The sequence below is a fragment of the Paramormyrops kingsleyae genome, chromosome 23, assembly GCF_048594095.1.
Source record: "Paramormyrops kingsleyae isolate MSU_618 chromosome 23, PKINGS_0.4, whole genome shotgun sequence".
NCBI classification, from domain to species: domain Eukaryota; kingdom Metazoa; phylum Chordata; class Actinopteri; order Osteoglossiformes; family Mormyridae; genus Paramormyrops; species Paramormyrops kingsleyae.
The window spans coordinates 5,079,785-5,096,745 of record NC_132819.1 but is presented as its reverse complement, the minus strand read 5'-3'; the positions used below and the strand labels follow the sequence as shown (position 1 = coordinate 5,096,745).

Below are 16,961 nucleotides of genomic sequence, written 5' to 3'. Positions count from 1 at the left end.
GAACTTGGAAAATGCATGCCTCCCTACCTATCAGCAGCGGCAGCACTCTGGGTACAGTCAGTCCCATGCCCCATTTTCGGTGCAGCAGTGTCCACCAACTTTGCACATTAAAAGCACCGCTCGTCCACCAAGGCGCTGTTTCGTGTGCCAGCAAAATGGAGCTGTCGAACGATGCACACATTGCTATCGATGTGGGAGTGGAGAACACTTTCTAGCTGGATGCAGGATTAGAGGCACAAGGCCTGCTAGGGAGGCTCCTTTAAACAGGGAGTGGTTACCACCACGGGACGGGTGTTGACCATACCAAGCAAACAGTCCCTGACAGATCATAAAAAGGAATGTACTGGCCTGTCATACTCCAGTGAAAAGTCTTTCTGTATAGGAGATACAACCTACTATGCACCTCAGATTAATCCACCTCACAAGGTGACGTCACTGGTTGGTCGTCAATGTCTTGTTGAATGTTATTTGAATGGTCTTAAAATACAAGCTCTGTGGGACACTGGTTCGCAGGTTTGCATAGTGGATGAGCGAGGAAAAGAAGAATATCTGTCTACTGCAAAGCTGAAAAACGTCTCTGAATTGCTCGACTCACCTGACAGTTTAACATTGACTGCAGCAAATGGAGCTAACATGCCATATCTCGGCTGGGTGGAAACTACATTCAGGCTTGCTTCCGAAAATGACCCGACAAAAGAACTCACCGTTCCAATATTGGTGATGAAAGGCCGACATCTTTCCCACCCAATCATAGGGTTTAATGTTATTGAACACATTGTAACCAACACTGAGGAGGTTAAACGTTATTGTACAGTGAGAAAAACTTTTCCAGGTTTGAAGAATAATAAAATAAGGGCATTTATCCAGGCCATCAACAAGGAACAATCATGTATATATACGGTGAGAACAAAAAGAAGGGTAACAGTGATTCCAAAGCGCAGTGTTGCACTACTAGAGTGTCGTGTTGCTTCTCAACCACCCACAACTGATATGATGATGATATTCGAGCCAGATATTAACCCTCAGTGGCCTGAAGGTCTGAAGTTTTGTGACGCTCTTGTGGCTCTAAAAGGAATGTCCATCCCATTCATCACTCTTGCCATCTCTAACTCGACAGACAGGGACATTTTTATAACAGGGTACACAGCAATTGGGACAGTTCAACCCATAGTGACAATGTTACCCATCCCAACCATTGAGAAAATAGAAACACCAGTTAGTGTAAATCATACTGTTGTACAGCCACCAGTTCAAAGCAGGGTGGCTGGAGAGATTTGGGACCCACCTGTCGATCTGAGTCACCTGGATGAGGACCAGAGGAAGATAGTGAGACAGATGATTAGGGGAGAGTGCAGTTCTTTTTCAAAATCAGACAATGATATTGGGTATATTGAACAGCTACAAATGAATATTTCCTTAAAAGATTCAGAGCCTGTAAAGCGTACCTACATGTCTGTACCTAAACCACTCTACCAAGAAATGAAAGCATATTTGCATGACCTGATAGCACAGGGCTGGATCAGAAAATCAAGCTCCTCCTACTCCTCCCCGGTGGTTTGTGTCCGAAAAAAAGATGGCACTATGCGCCTCTGTGTAGATTATAGGGATCTTAATTCAAAGACACATCCTGACCGCCAGCCCATACCCCGAGTCCAAGATATTTTAGATAGTTTAGGAGGTAACTCTTGGTTCTCCCTCTTAGACCAGGGGAAAGCATATCACCAGGGGTTCATGACTGAGGACAGTAGACCACTCACAGCTTTTGTGACCCCCTGGGGTCTTTATGAATGGAACCGAATTCCTTTTGGCCTAATGAATGCCCCAGCGGCGTTCCAACGCTGCATGGAGGAGTGCCTGGAGGGGCTGCGTGACAAAATATGCATTCCTTACCTAGATGACACATTAGTCTTCAGTAAGACGTTTCAGGATCATGTAAATGATGTCCAAAGAGTCCTGCAACAATTGAGATCTTATGGCATCAAACTCAAACCCAGCAAATGTAACCTGTTTAAACGTGAAGTCCGTTACTTAGGGAGAATTGTCTCAGAAGAGGGCAGCAGAGTCGATCCTGTTGATTTTGAAGCCGTCAGGGCACTAAAAGATGCCAGACCACAGAACGTTGGACAACTCAGGAAAATTCTTGGCCTACTTACCTACTACCGTCAGTACATCAAGGACTTTTCCAGAATAGCTTCCCCTCTGTATGATTTGCTCAAAGCCAAACCAAAGGAGGCCTCCATTGTTCCTGCTACTGACAGAACAAAGTCCAAACGGAAGCGATACAACCATGGAGTGCCATCAAACCAACCAATCTCCTGGACTGAACAACACCAAGAGATACTGGAACAACTGATTGACTGTTTACTCCATCCTCCAGTTCTTGCTTTTCCTAATTTCACTTTGCCCTTCATCTTACATACCGATGCATCACAGCTTGGTTTGGGAGCAGTATTGTATCAAAATCAAGATGGCAAATTAAGAGTGATCGCTTATGGTTCTCGAACTTTAACAGCAGCTGAGAAGAATTACCATCTCCATGCGAGTAAGCTGGAGTTTCTTGCTCTAAAATGGGCAGTCTCAGAAAAGTTCAGGGACTATTTGTACTATGCCCCAACCTTTACTGTGTTTAGCAACAACAACCCTCTCACTTACATCTTGTCAACCGCAAAACTGAATGCCACCACCTCAAGGTGGGTCGCATAGTTAGCAGACTTTCACTTTACAATCAAGTACAAACCAGGGAGCGCGAACGGTGACGCAGATTCCTTATCTAGAATGCCCCTTGATGTGGAGACATTTATGAAGGAGTGTTCTGAAGAGCTGTCATCTGATGCCATTATGGCCACAATTCAGAGTGTCTGTATACGAGAGGAATCTAAATGGCAATTGCAGCATCATCAATGGAAGACATGTCAGCAATTGAGTCGGTTACACCAAATCCCACAGAACAGCTAAAGAAAGCACAACAGTCTGACCCGGCTATTCGCGAAGTGTTAGATCACAAGATTTTAGGTGTCAAACCACCAGCTCACGTTTTGAAAACATACAGCTCTAAGACAAAATGCTTATTCAGAGAGTGGGATAAACTGACAGTGGCTGATGATGATGTGATGTACAGGATTACCACGACTCGCAAACAACTAGTCTTGCCTGAACAGTACAGACTAACTGTGCTGCAAGAATTGCACAATAACATGGGACATCAGGGCCTTGACCGCACACTGTCTCTCATTCGTGATCGCTTCTTTTGGCAATACATGCAGTCGGATGTAGAACATTATGTGACTAAAGCTTGTACCTGTCTTAAACAGAAGAAGCCTTGCCGTGACACGCGAGCTCCACTTACCAATGTGGTAACAACACAGCCGTTTGAATTGGTGTCTGTTGATTTCCTGCATCTTGACCAGTGTAAAGGTGGATATGAGTATATACTTGTTGTTGTCGACCACTTTACTCGTTTCGCCCAAGCGTATGCTACTACTTCCAAGTCTGGGAAGACAGCTGCTAATCTCATTTTTAACGACTTTGCCCTGAAGTTTGGATTCCCAGCCCGCATCCACCATGACCAAGGGGGTGAGTTTGAAAACCAGTTATTCATGCAGTTAAAGACCATCAGCGGTGTTGCTGGTTCCCGAACGACGCCATACCACCCGATGGGAAACGGCCAGGTGGAAAGAATGAACAGGACATTGTTGCAGATGTTAAAAACTCTGAACAACACACAGAAATCAAACTGGAAGGAACATTTGAACAAACTAGTATATGCTTACAACTGTACAAGGAGTGAAGTGATGGGCTATGCACCTTTTTACCTTCTTTATGGGAGATCACCAAGACTTCCTGTTGACGTACTGTTTGGTTTGCTCCCTCAGTCAAACTTCACTAAACAGCGCGACTATGTAGAAAAGTGGAAACAGGGCATGGAGGAAGCATATGCCATTGCAAGCAAAAATGCTCAAAGGGCTGCTGAAAAAGGTAAAAGGTATTATGATTCTAAAGTCAGGAGTACAGTGCTACACCCAGGAGACCTCCAAGAGGGGGCCCTGGCAAACTCAGAAATTACTGGGAGGACAGCATTCACACAGTGGTGCGACAGTTGGGATCAGATATCCCTGTTTACGAAGTGAGGCCAGAGAGGGGGCCAGGACGCTCCAGAGTTTTGCACAGAAATATACTAATGCTTTGTGATCACCTACCTTTTGAAACACCACCAGAATTGTCTTCTAAAACCAAGATAGGACGGGGAAAGAGAGTGCAGCCTGCAAAAGGTCAGGAGATGGATGAAGATAGTGAGGAGGATGATAACCTTAGTTATGTGTTTCCTCAAGTGCACTCAGAATTAACCTTTGCTAAAAACAACCAGGCAGGGACAGAAGTGGAACCTGAATTAAGTTACCCTACTGAAGAAGATAAAGTTCCAGAACAAATGGCATCAGAATTGTCCTTACCTGATGATGATTATTTGAGAGACATAAGTTTGCCTTCTGAGACTGCACCTGATGATCAGTCTGAATCGTTTGAAGATGTTGTTGTTGAACCTGCTGTGCCAACTTACCAGCTACCACAAAGAAACAGACATCCACCAAGGCGAACCACATATGACCAGTTAGGAACTCCCACATGCTACAACATTGTGCCAGTTTACAATGGCCAGCCAACATGGAACCCAGTACCACTATGTACTGTTTCTGGGCTAATTCCATTGTTACCACTGACTCAGCCACCTTACCTTTGGCCTTCACTCATTAATGGGCTGCGACAGGTGTAAACCTATTAGACACTTAACTTGGACGATTGATAGATAGTTTGTGTGGATTTTTACCATAAACAATTTTTGGACTACATGCCGTTTGTGTAAACACTTCCTTCAAATGATGAAAGGACATTTCATTACAAGGTGTAATATACATGCAAATGTGAAAAGGTATGCTGTTGAGGAAAAGTGATTCAATGTCGAGACGACATTTGTTTTCCAGGGGAGCATGTGGTATGTTGGAAATTGGTGTTTTGGTTGAGGTTGCTTTCTAGGGGTTGTGCTGAGTGGCTATAAATGGGTACATGTTGGAGTGTTGGGGATGGAGGCAGAGTTGTTTTTTTTTTATGCCTATTGCAAAGTTTTAGTTAATTGGTGTAATGCCTGATTGGTACACTAGGGGGAGATCACGAACATGTTCCTCATTCAATAAAAGTTTTCGAAGAGGAAACATCGCTGGTGGTTTTTTTGTGATTTTTCCTCTCCCCTATTCAGGGAGACAACACACACCGAATATTTTTGCGCTTCAAACCATTTCGTGATTTGTGCAAAATTGTGTTAAAATACACCAGGGTGCTTGTGTCTACTGCGGACGGAACCCCCGCTGGCCGTGTACGCGCTAGCTTACATTCATCCTGCTATATGTTTTATTATTCCTTAAAACATAATTAACACATTAAAAATACATTTATTTATTATTCTATTAAAGTTTAACGGCAACCCATGTAGCCCCCCTTATCACATAGCATAAGCATGTATGATACCATATATGGACATAATCCCCATATCCGCAACCGTGGCATAAGCATATATACCATATATGAACATAACCCCTCGACCAATCAGAATAAGGGATATGCGCTCCCTCCCACTTATGACGTCATAAACGGTGACCCATTAGGCCCCGCCCAAGGTACCTAATAATATCTCTCCGGTTTTCTTCATCAGCTGGCCCTCGAGGGCACCAGCAGTGCTGAAGGCCCCCGCAGAACCCACATGAACCCTGTAGCTATCAATATTAGTGATCAGGAAGATTCCACTCCAGGGAGCTGTGTATACTTTAATTACAGCTAAAAGTTTTAATGCCATAAGCTAGTGTTTCCCAACACAGTCCTGGGGGACACCCAGATAGTCCACATTTTTGCTCCCCCCCAGTTCTCACCACACTAGACCCAGGTATTCGGTGCTTTTAATGGGCAGCTCCCAAATTCTTCCGTCTGCCAAAAGAAAGTCTCTGATGCAAATATAGTCAAAAAGGAACCCCGCATACAGCATCAAGATGAAAGTGGAGTGAAAATGTGGACTGTTTGGGGGTCCCCCAGGACTGGGTTAGGAAACTCCACCATAAGCAATTCACTACTAGACCAAACCATTTGCATGATTGATTAAAGCAAATCCCTGCCAAGCTAATAATCTCAACGTGGCTTCAATCAAATGAAAATCCTTTCACCTGCATCTTTACTTCTGTGACCCTTCTCCCTCCAGTCAATGGAATCAGGAAGGGGAATCTTAAAGGAACCCAAAGAGCCAGAGGGAGGGCTGTTGATCTCTGCTGGTACACTGGTCTGTGCTGTGGAATACTGTTCAAATGTCTGTCACGAGTATTAATACGAGTAAAATGGGGCATAACAAAGACTGTGGGCAAACAGTTACAAACATCCATACCCTACCAGTATACCAAATGAAACAGGTGGGAATTCCATCGCTGCCATTGGGCCTTAAATAGCTGGACGTCACGTGATATGCGTGTGAATGTCTACCTCCCTATATACTCAGAAATTCGTAGTTACCAAAAAGGAACTCGGTAAGAAAGGTTAACGGTATAAACGACATTTCTGTGTCAAATTAGTTACTGTACAATTACATGAATCTGTTTATTATAGTCGTATAAGGGTCACAAATGTGTGTGAAGCAGATGTTATAGAAACCCAGTCAACATAAAGGGAGATTCTTAAGGTATTTGATTGTAATTTCTTTTATTGATTGAAATCCATATCAACAAGGCTGCCAACTTTGGTCGGGCGGCTAGAGTGAGATTTTCAGTTCTAGGCAAATCTGCACACACATGCACATGCATTTACACGTATGTAGTTTTATTACCTTGTAGACCTAAATAGTTTGCAAAAATAGCGAATATTAGGTTTATAATGGAATTACATAGATTTGCCATAAGATTTCTTACATGAGAGTCTGAAAGTGTGACTGTCACGCCACATGCATGAGAATTAGCAGCCCTGTATCAATATAAATTTAGAATAATTTACATCACATCATCTGTGGCCAAGTCAACAATGTAATTTAAACCCATTTCATTTTTAAGCCCCACTTATTTAGTGAGCCAGGTCCCTTGATGTCTAACTAAAGAGAATAATATACAGTGGTACCTCGGTTCTCGAACTTAATCCGTTCCGGACTCCGGATCGAATCCTAAAAGTTCTGATCAAATTTTTCCCATAAGAAATAATGGAAAACCAATTAATTGGTTCCCGGCCCCCCAAAATTACACCTAAATGTTCAAGAACTAAGGTGCCACTATATCTCTGAAATCGTCTGTCACTTTACTTCTGGTCATATAACATCCAACAACCTTGATGCTTGCTTAATGCTTCTTTGTTACGTCGTGTCGGGAAGCAGGTAAAGAAAGCCGTGAAGAAGGGTAAATGGGGTTTATTGTCTGCTTCCCGACCCGACGTAACATTTTTTGTGTATAGCCGGCAATAAATTGTGGGTGTCTGTGATAACAAATTCTTTATCACCAGATTTCAATTTCACCTGATTTTTATCACTTAATATCAGTAATGCCTGACCTAAATTCTGAGCAGATATATGATGTGTTGCATGATAGCTACCTGGATTATAGTTTTCATGGCTGCATCATATACCATCATGATATTGCAAAATTGATATCCTCTAAAATATAATTTGTGATTAGTCCTTCGTTTTGCAGTCATTCGTGTGTATGTGGCAACGGTGAAATTACCCCTGTATCACTGAGAGCTTGTCTACCCAAGAATTACCAGAAACAAGTGATTGAAAATAAATTATTGCAATATCAGCGCAGGGAGACATACGTTTAATCGTACACAGTACCAGCAGCTTGAACATGGGAAGTCATCAGCACACACATCTAACACCATCTGGGGGGGATTATGAACACACCGCAATAGGGGAACTCTCACAACCAGAAACCGACATACTTGCATGCACTGACAAATTACATATTATAGTAATTATTTACACAAGTATTTACACTATGTACAGTTCACTGCAATGCAAGCTGGTCCATGAGTGTTTAAGCCCCCCGACATCACAATATTGTTTTGAACTTTTGTATTAAATACACTGATCATCTATAACATCAAAACTACGTAATGTTGAATAATATTGATTGTCTCATTACAATGGCACTTGTCAAGGGTGACATTAAATAACAGGCAAGTGAACAGTGCATTCTTGAAATAGTTCTGTTGGAAGCAGGTGTTACATAGCAGTGAGAGAAGGCCGACCCAAATGCAAGCTGTCGCTAAGCAAACCCCACTCACGGGGTATTTATTATAAGAGTCAGGCTGGGTAGCACACGCAGATAGACAACAATGACAGAACAGGGAGCACAGGACTGAGACACGCTAATACACATGAATAACAAAGGAGTAAACACAAGGCAGCTGTGATTGGTTAACAAGACGGCAGGAAGGAGAGGTAAGACTAACAAGCTTCAGGACGGCTGATTAGGAGCCTTGCCTGAGGGAAATGCAGGGATCAGACAAGCCGGGCTGGGCTGGACATGACGGCAGGAAAAATGGGCAAGTGTAAGGATCTAAGTGACTTTGACAAGGGCCAGATTGTGATGGTTAGACAACTGTGTTAGAGCATCTCCAGAATGACAGGTCATGTGGGGTGTTCCTGGTATGCAGAGGTCAGTACCTATCAAAAAAACATAAGGTAATCCGATGACCCAGCGATGGGGTCATGGGCGCTCAAGGTTCATTGATGCGCATGGGGAGCGAAGGCTAGCCTGTCTGGGCTGATCCCACAGGAGAGCTAATGTAGTATAAATTGCTGAAGAAGTTAATACTGTCTATGATAGAAAGGTGTCAGAACACAAAATGCATCTCAGCTTGCTGTGTACAGGGCTGCGTACTGCAGGCTGGTCAGGGTGTCCATGCTGACTCCTGTACACCTCCCAAAGCACCTACAGCAAACATGTGAGTGTCAAAGCTGGACCACGGAGCAATGGAAGAAATAACAATAATAATTGATACTTCTGTTGATCCCTGTGGGTAAATTGTCTTTTTATGCCTCCCTCAACTTGCTCTTTGTAGAGTAAGCTGTCTGTGAAGGGCAGCCACCTGTAGTAGCGCCCAGGGAGCTGGGGGTTAAGGACTTTGCTCAAGGGCCTGCAGATGTGCTGAGGCTGGGTTTGAATTGGTGACCTTATGATTACAGGCACACAGGTTTAGCCCACTGAGACACACACTGCCCCCAGGTATAAGGAGTCATATTTTCTGTTATATTTTGTGGGTGGTCTGCTGCATGTGTATTGTTTACCTGGGGAAGAAATGGCACCAGGATGTACTGTGGGACGAAGGCAAACCAGCAGAGGCAGTGTGATGCTCTGGGCAATGTTCTGCTGGGAAACCTTGGGTCCTGGCATCCATGTGGATGTTACTTTGATACGTACCACCTACCTAAACAGTGTTGAAGACAAAGTACAAGCCATCATGGCCACTGTATTCCCCAATGTCGGTGACCTCTTTCAACAGGGTAAGGCACCCTGTCATACTGCAAGAATTATTCAGGGATGGATTAAGAAACGTGAAACAGAGCTCAAGGTGTTGACTTGGCCTACCCAATATTAACCAGGTGGTTTTAATGTTATGGTTCATCAGTGTATATCTGTCTGCTTATCTTGTCAAAGATACAGGAGGGCCTGGAGTCTAACTTGGGCAGTACATGGTACCCCCCAGGTAGGATTCGAGTCCATCACAGGGCCCAAACACACTAATAAAAATGTTCTTTTTTATTTACTTTTGTTCTACACATGCAATGGCTTTTTTTACTATGTCAATAAAATGCTTTCGGTTAAGCTGCTGTGTAGAAGAAGAATCCCGAAAAGATAATGAACCAATTATGGCCCTTTAATATAATTGACAGTCATTAAGCATAAAAAGTAAAACCATTACCAATTTCCACTGAAAGCAGCTTTATGGCTCAGTTCAAATGTGTGGTGTGATAATGATGAACACCTAGATTTGACATAAGTACTTTTTGTCAAATGTCTAGTACTTCGATCACTTCTACCACTTTTTACACAATTTATTTTGGCTTTTAAGTATTTGTGTCACCTCATTTGTGGCATCTGATTTAGTAACTAAGGTATGTAAAATTGGAAGGGGGGGTGTTACAGAAACTCAGAAAGTGACTAATTGCATCAAGATATTTATTAAAGACCATATATATATATTGCATGTATGTCAGCAGAATGCAGTTTTTTTTACTTTAGGCAGTTATTTTACGATAAGCAATATATCAAGCAAATGAATGATCTCAAAATGCTACTATAAAAGCCCTGAGATAAAGTGTGTTTTACTGCATGTGAAACCTAATTTAAAAAGTACAATTTTGCTAACTGATAAACACCACATGCAGATTTAAGTTTTACACAGTTTCTATAAACAGCATGGGTCCATAGCTGTTTATTAGACCATTTTGTAACATGGGCTTAAAATGTTCATTTCAAATGGTTTAGCCAAATGTTTCGTGTTAATTTTTATGCTTTACACACTGCAGAGGAAGCTTTGCTGTATTTGGAAAGCAAGCAAGCTAGTTGCCAGCCCACCGTTTCACACAATGGGATATAGTCCATGGCTAGCAATTCCACACATGTTATTGCTGTTTCTGGCCAATCGTATAAATCCGTTTTCCCCCCATTGCTGTCCCCAGCTGCAGAAAAACACAGGGAAACTGGTCAGCCGTCAGTGCAGTTTTTGGACCTTTTCTGTGCAGTTTTGGCATAATTAAGGGAGTTTACAAAGGTGCTTCATTATGTATATTCTGCACACACAGCGTGAAGGGTGAAGGCATTTAAACAAATTCTTTGGGAGCCAATAACATGCCCTAAAATTTTTGATCATTGGTCTTCCATGGCATGACATGGATTCCAATGACACACTTATAGGCTGTCAGAAAATGAACACTAATGTCATCAGTACAGTAACAAAGGCAAGACTGGGGAATTTGCAGCAGAGCAGAAATAATAATACATTATCATTGCTGAATGTATGACTCCGACAAAGAACAGGGCACTGTTGGTACCTGAATTAATCTGGTTAAATGCTTTCTCTAAGTTCAAATACTATCTAAACATATTACAAAACATGCCAGAGTATTCCCTGCTTTGTTTTGCCTCGATTATTTTAACATTTTACCTGTTCTTCACCAGCCAGTACTGCTGCCCATTGTCTGATCCGTACCCGACGAGTACCACTGCGTGATTTATCCCACTGTGGTGGCAGTGTTTGTCATTGTAAATTCCTGCCAAAGGAACCAAAAAACAAAACGTTTGGCGACCAGAGCACAGGGAAAGAGGATCGTGCTAAATGTTTTGTATGTGATGTTTGTCCATCCATGTTCAAGTACAGGATCACAAGGAACCTAGAGCCACCAAACTCCCTTGAACTACAGAAGTGCACTTTATTCATACTTTATCCAGTTAAAGATTGTTTGATTGCATAGTGAATCTGAGTGAAGTGGCTCACTCACCATTCTTGTAGTGATGGAAGGAAGCCTTTCCAGCATCTACTGCGACAGACAAAGGTCCTATGGTGGCGACAGCCCGCTGCAGCTCCATCTCATTACCCTTCGGAATCCTCTTGTAGCTGCTGCAGTAACCGGCTCGGCCTTGCTTTGTGTAGCGACAACTTCCTTGCTGCACACAGACGGAACCCACATGACATATAATATTGCTGACCTGCAAGTAAATGTCCAGATAAAGGCACTTCTCCCTCTAACTGCCCATCAACTGGAGGTGACAGACTTATCTTGAACGTGTTGGCTTAGAAGGAACTATCAACAGGGTTTGCAGCTTTGGTCAACTGGCTGGAGTGAGATTTTCAGTTCATGACTAGTCTGCACGCACATTTACATGCATGTAAGAGTTCATTACCTTGTAAATAATCTGAAGGGTTTACAAACTGCCCCAGCGCTTTTGATCTAGCTAATTTTAGGTTTATAATGGAATAATATATATTCGCTGTAAGATTTCTTGCCTGAGTCTGAAAGTGTGAGTGTCATGACAGATGCGTGAGAGTTGGCAACCCAGTGTTAATGATCTGTTTAGAATCTCATACAAACGTCTCTTGTCACTGTTAAACATGAGCTCACCCGGCCGACATAAGGGTACGTGTTCTCCGAGTCGATGCCCTTGTTCTCAGTGATGTATTGAAAAGCCAAGCCCATTTTGCCACCATTGCAGCCGTGGTTCTTCCTGTTGCAGTCCACCAAATTCTGGGGGCTGAGTGGTATCAGTTTTCCTGTCTTCAGCTTCATTTGGCCCTCCAGGGTCCCAACAGCGCTGAAGGCCCAGCAGGAGCCGCATTTGCCCTGGGAATGTAAGTTCATGTCATATTTGTTGCTCACATAAGGTTTCAGCCTTGTTGTAAAAAGCACTGAGCTTTGGGGTGGAGAATTATAAAAACTGGAATGGTTAATCTGTCTCTACACGCACGTGGGAGGAAGCCAGCATGGGAATATATACCGGTAGTATAAAAAATGTATGTACCAATTAGAGCAACTCACACATCTAGTATGTATAGTATATTCTATTACTCAGAAAAACACTAATACTGAAATATATATTGTGAACATTTAAAAGTTTTACCATAGTGACTAATTATATGTTTATATGTTGCTGCATAAATGCAAACATTTTAATAAAACACTAGGACTGGGCATATATTAAATCCAAGACTGTCTATTGACAGATGAAACTCGCTGATAGTCCCTGTCACACTCCAGCTTCACTGGCATACACATGTCAGTTCCTCAGTGGTCTACAGTCCGCCCATTCTGATTGCAGCCTACCTGATTCCTGACAGGGGTCACCAAGCCTTTTGTACGCCAGTCCACAGTGTCTGGCAGGCCAGTGGCCGTCAGCGGTGCGAAAGTGCAATTGTCAGGCTGCACAAGATCATCTGGCTTCTCCAGCCCATTGAGCAGAGCATTCACCTCCCCAGCAGTCTGTGTAAACGGGGACAGATCAGCATGGTCTCTGGACACCTCTGTGTTAAAAATAGGATTCTGAGGAAATCTACAAAACCCACTTTAATCTCTCCGCATCTTCCCTCAAAAAAACATATTTATCTTTATACCCTTGGCTCAATCCAATCATATTAGAGTAGGCCTGCTTCATAGCCTCCTAGTCACTACACATGTCCCTGAACCAACCTATGTGTGATTCTGACTAAGTTTAGCATGCGATCAGAAGATTTAACATGGCTAAGTAGTGGCTTAGGTGAAAAGACGATTCATAACCATCTGCATGGACTGACATATTAGCAGATACATTTACTAATACAGCACGTACCAGATAAATACCAACATACCAATTAGGGGTGGGCAATATCACATAAAATAAATTACTTTTTTGCAAGTTTTGGGAGGCGTAGCATGTCCTGCCCCTTTATGTGAATTGAAAAAAATATTTGACAATATATTAAGTACACTTTAATTGCTATTACAGATGGGTACTGAGCACCAGACGTCCACGGAACATTGCTTTATGGTCTAAATCTAGTCCAGTGTTTCCCCTAGGTTTACAGCTTTTTTGGGGGGGGGGGGGGGGGGCAGAGCAGACGGACACCGACAGGACTCTTGGTGTTCATTTTGGTCCGCTATTCAGGTGCTTGACATATTTTCCGACGCGCGCTCTCTTTCCGCTGGTGGGAGTGTGCTCACCTGTGTGTGCATGCAAGTGTCTGTGCGCGCGCATCGGGGCGCGACTCCGCTATGCGCGATACAGAGAGCAGAGGAGAATTGTAAACGCGCGACTGTGTAGAGACAAAAATGACAGGCTGTTGTGTAAATAAAATAAATAACAGAAGGCTATTTAGTTTGTTTAATAAAAGGAGAGACAATAAAAGGATAGACCTGTTCTATAGGAAAGGTAACCTTAAATGACTTCTGTTGTGATCTGGCGCTATATAGAAAATAAAATTAACTTGACCTTCGGGGGAAGGGGCGGGACAAGCTGCTTCAGTCGAAAACTGAATTTTACAGTTCATTTGAAATAAAATGTGGGGTTGTTAACTTTGCTCAGCTGGATGGTCTGAGATTTTCCATTCGAGACAAGTCTGCACACGTATTAACATGGATATAACAGATTTATTACCTTCTAAACAGTCGGTGTGATTTGCAAACTATCCCAACCAGAGCATGTGAGCGAGGAGCGAAGCGGACGGAATTTAGTCAGAGCGCGGAGTGGTTTTTTAATTAAGACTGGAGCGGTCGCTCTGTCTCGCTCCAATTTCGCTCCGATACCACTCACACTACGATTCTGAGGCGTGCCCAAATCTACCCAGAATACATGTGTACAATTATCAAGACTGTTACACAAATTGGACAAGATGGAATTCGCAAAGTATTTCACAAAGGAAACTGATACATCATACAAGTGTAATATTCTTATCAAACGTATAGATGACAATAATGTAGAGCAAGAACAACAATGTGGTGAAACTGTTTCAGTGAGTAAAGATTCACTTTGGAATAATTTTTCTCAGAAACATGAAAGTGTGCTACGCGAACAGGCGGAAGCCAGAGCAAAACGTGAGCTTTATATGGTTGTAGTATATCAAGTCTATAAAGTAAATTCAAGTATAAAACCCTTTAAAGTAAATATTGGTAATCAAATAAATTCGTTTTATCATTCAAAGTAGGTCTAATGGGATTTTTTCAATTTCGCCTAACGCTGTCAGTGAAATTTTATTTTATAGAGAGACGCAGCAGCAGCATCAACAGAAAAAAATTGAGGAATTTAAAATGTGGATGCTTAGCCTGTATATTCTTTAGGCTATTAAGTCCCCTGTTTCCTTTATTTTTAAGCCTATTTTTGTGTGGAATGCCATTGCCAAACGTGTCCGTTGTTGCCTATATATGTTGCTTAAAAATAAATATTTTCTGAGTGGCAATGTTGCCGTTGCTCATATTTCTTTATGGTATAAGGCTTCGGTTTAAGGTGACATTTGTTAGGCGTGCAGATTATTTGTCCCTCTTTTAAATTGGAGCGAGCGTGGAGCGATTTGACTGGGGCGGGAGGAAATTTTAATGGAGCGAGGAGCGGTGTTGAGCGGAGCGGAGTAGTGCAAATTAGAGCGGAGGAGCGGCGGAGCCAACAGCCTCCTGAGCGAAGAGCGGAAATTCTCACCGCTCCACTCCGCTCACATGCTCTGATCCCAACGCTTTTGACGTCGCCAATCTTAGGTTTATAATGGAATAATACATATTTGCTGTGAGATTTCGTGCCTGAGAATCTGAAAGCCTGAGTGTCACGCCAGATGCGTAAGAGTTGGCAACCCTGAAGACGTACGTTTCTTGTTTCTGCTGAGTTGATTTATTATATTAAAAATAACATTACTTTATACAGTTGTTAAAAAAAATTAACGAATATGAAATCAGCAATAAACTACGTCTATTTATGCAACATTTTATGAAACACTGTGTTTGTAACCTTTTCAGGTTACGAATAGAGCGGCCACTTTCTTAGGCATATTACGGCTTTTTGGTTGAGGGTGTTAGATTCGCTGCTGTTATTAACAGTAATGGCGCATTAGCTCAAACAAAAAGGCTGCATGCGCCGAAGTACGTCTCGCTTGGCGGTAATTGACTTGGGAAACGGGCGGTTCTGGTGTTAACTGGGTAGTTGCATTGTTAACCACACACCTTATATGAAGGTAGCGGCGCATATATATGATGACTTAGCGAATATGATTTACTTTTTAATTTGCTACTATATATTTGCAAGCAGGTCATTTTGCGTATAATGACACAAAATTTATTATGAATTTAATTATATACTGCAACACTGCGTCGGATTGCGTTTAATAGAAAATGTACATAACGCAGCTAAACCGGTGCATGCACAATTTAAGGACAAGTATTTAGATTACAAATGAAGCTTTGAAGAAAATATCATGCCTTTTAAAAAATAAGCTGTTGAATAATTAGGGATCTTACCATGTCGGCAAGATGGTTGAGTTCCATGGTGTAGGAGTGGAGACCATGTGTAGCCTCCTGGTTGTGCTGCTCTATCATCCTCAGATTCTTCTGCCAGACCTGCCTTCTGTGAGTTTCCAGCTCCTGGACGCAAGAAATGCATACAGGCATACCTTAGACATCCACAGAGAGACAGAAATTAATGAGATGACATGCATAGATCAGCAGACACAGAATACATGTACACACACAGTATCTCAAACTCTCAAAAAGTTGGGAAAAAGACACAAACCATATATCACTTTCATACGCTTATAGTCACTCATGCACATACATTCTCAAATACATACATAGGTGGATAGTTGAGGTCAAGAAAGTAAAAATCTAGACCAAGATTTTGTTTGAACCAACCAGTTGAGTACTCTGTGACTGTGACACTTGTTGGTTGAAACAAAATCTTGGTCTGGATTTTTACTTTCTGGACCTGAACTATCCAGCTCTGAATATAACCAAGAAACATAATGTACAATATATAAAACCACAGATCCAGTCAGAATTAAACACATACTTGAATGTGATTCACTCTATTCTCAAATGGTAGTCATCTTCTACCGATGTTAGTTGCTTCTGCTATTTATTAACATAAAATGCTTTCTCATGCCAGGCCACCCTGCACTATCTACCGACTGTCTAGTCATCACTGACCTTGCTTTCATAGGTTTTGGCATAGTGAATCTTCCACAGCTGCCACTGGTAATCCAGGCTGACATCCGGCCTGGTGTAGCAGAGCGCCAGAGTGGCAAGCAGAGATGCGACTTGCAGAGGGTGCATCGTGGAACACTCCTTAATAGGTATGAGAACCTGATTATGGAGAATCAAAATAAAATTTTATAAAGCAAAATACTTGGATGACCTGAGATATTCAGATGTCTCTAAAATTACCAATGGAAAGAAAATACTTTATCTTGGGGATCAAATTGGATAAGATTTGTTCTAA

The 16,961-nt window shown here is 42.3% G+C and overlaps 1 protein-coding gene across 1 annotated transcript; it reads right to left on the bottom strand.

Annotated features, from left to right (window-relative positions):
* Window positions 1-10,208: 10,208 nt before the first annotated feature.
* On the bottom strand, window positions 10,209-16,099 carry LOC111860671 (cathepsin K-like). Its single transcript, XM_072705519.1, has 6 exons — window positions 15,986-16,099; window positions 12,836-12,991; window positions 12,137-12,355; window positions 11,516-11,681; window positions 11,182-11,287; window positions 10,209-10,696 (listed from the first exon to the last, which is right to left on the bottom strand). Exons 1-6 carry the CDS (start codon window positions 16,061-16,063, stop codon window positions 10,597-10,599), a joined length of 825 nt encoding a protein of 274 aa, XP_072561620.1. The 5' UTR covers window positions 16,064-16,099; the 3' UTR covers window positions 10,209-10,596.
* Between the last annotated feature and the right edge of the window lie 862 nt (window positions 16,100-16,961).

Excerpts from the sequence above, each read along its gene's own strand:
- LOC111860671 (XM_072705519.1), bottom strand. The coding sequence starts at position 16,063 with ATGATAGAGCAGCACAACCAGGAGGCTACACATGGTCTCCACTCCTAC. Across the intron at positions 11,288-11,515 it reads CTTCCATCACTACAAGAATG|GAATTTACAATGACAAACAC; the intron begins GTGAGTGAGCCA and ends TTCCTTTGGCAG. Across the intron at positions 10,697-11,181 it reads TACTGGCTGGTGAAGAACAG|CTGGGGACAGCAATGGGGGG; the intron begins GTAAAATGTTAA and ends GTTTTTCTGCAG.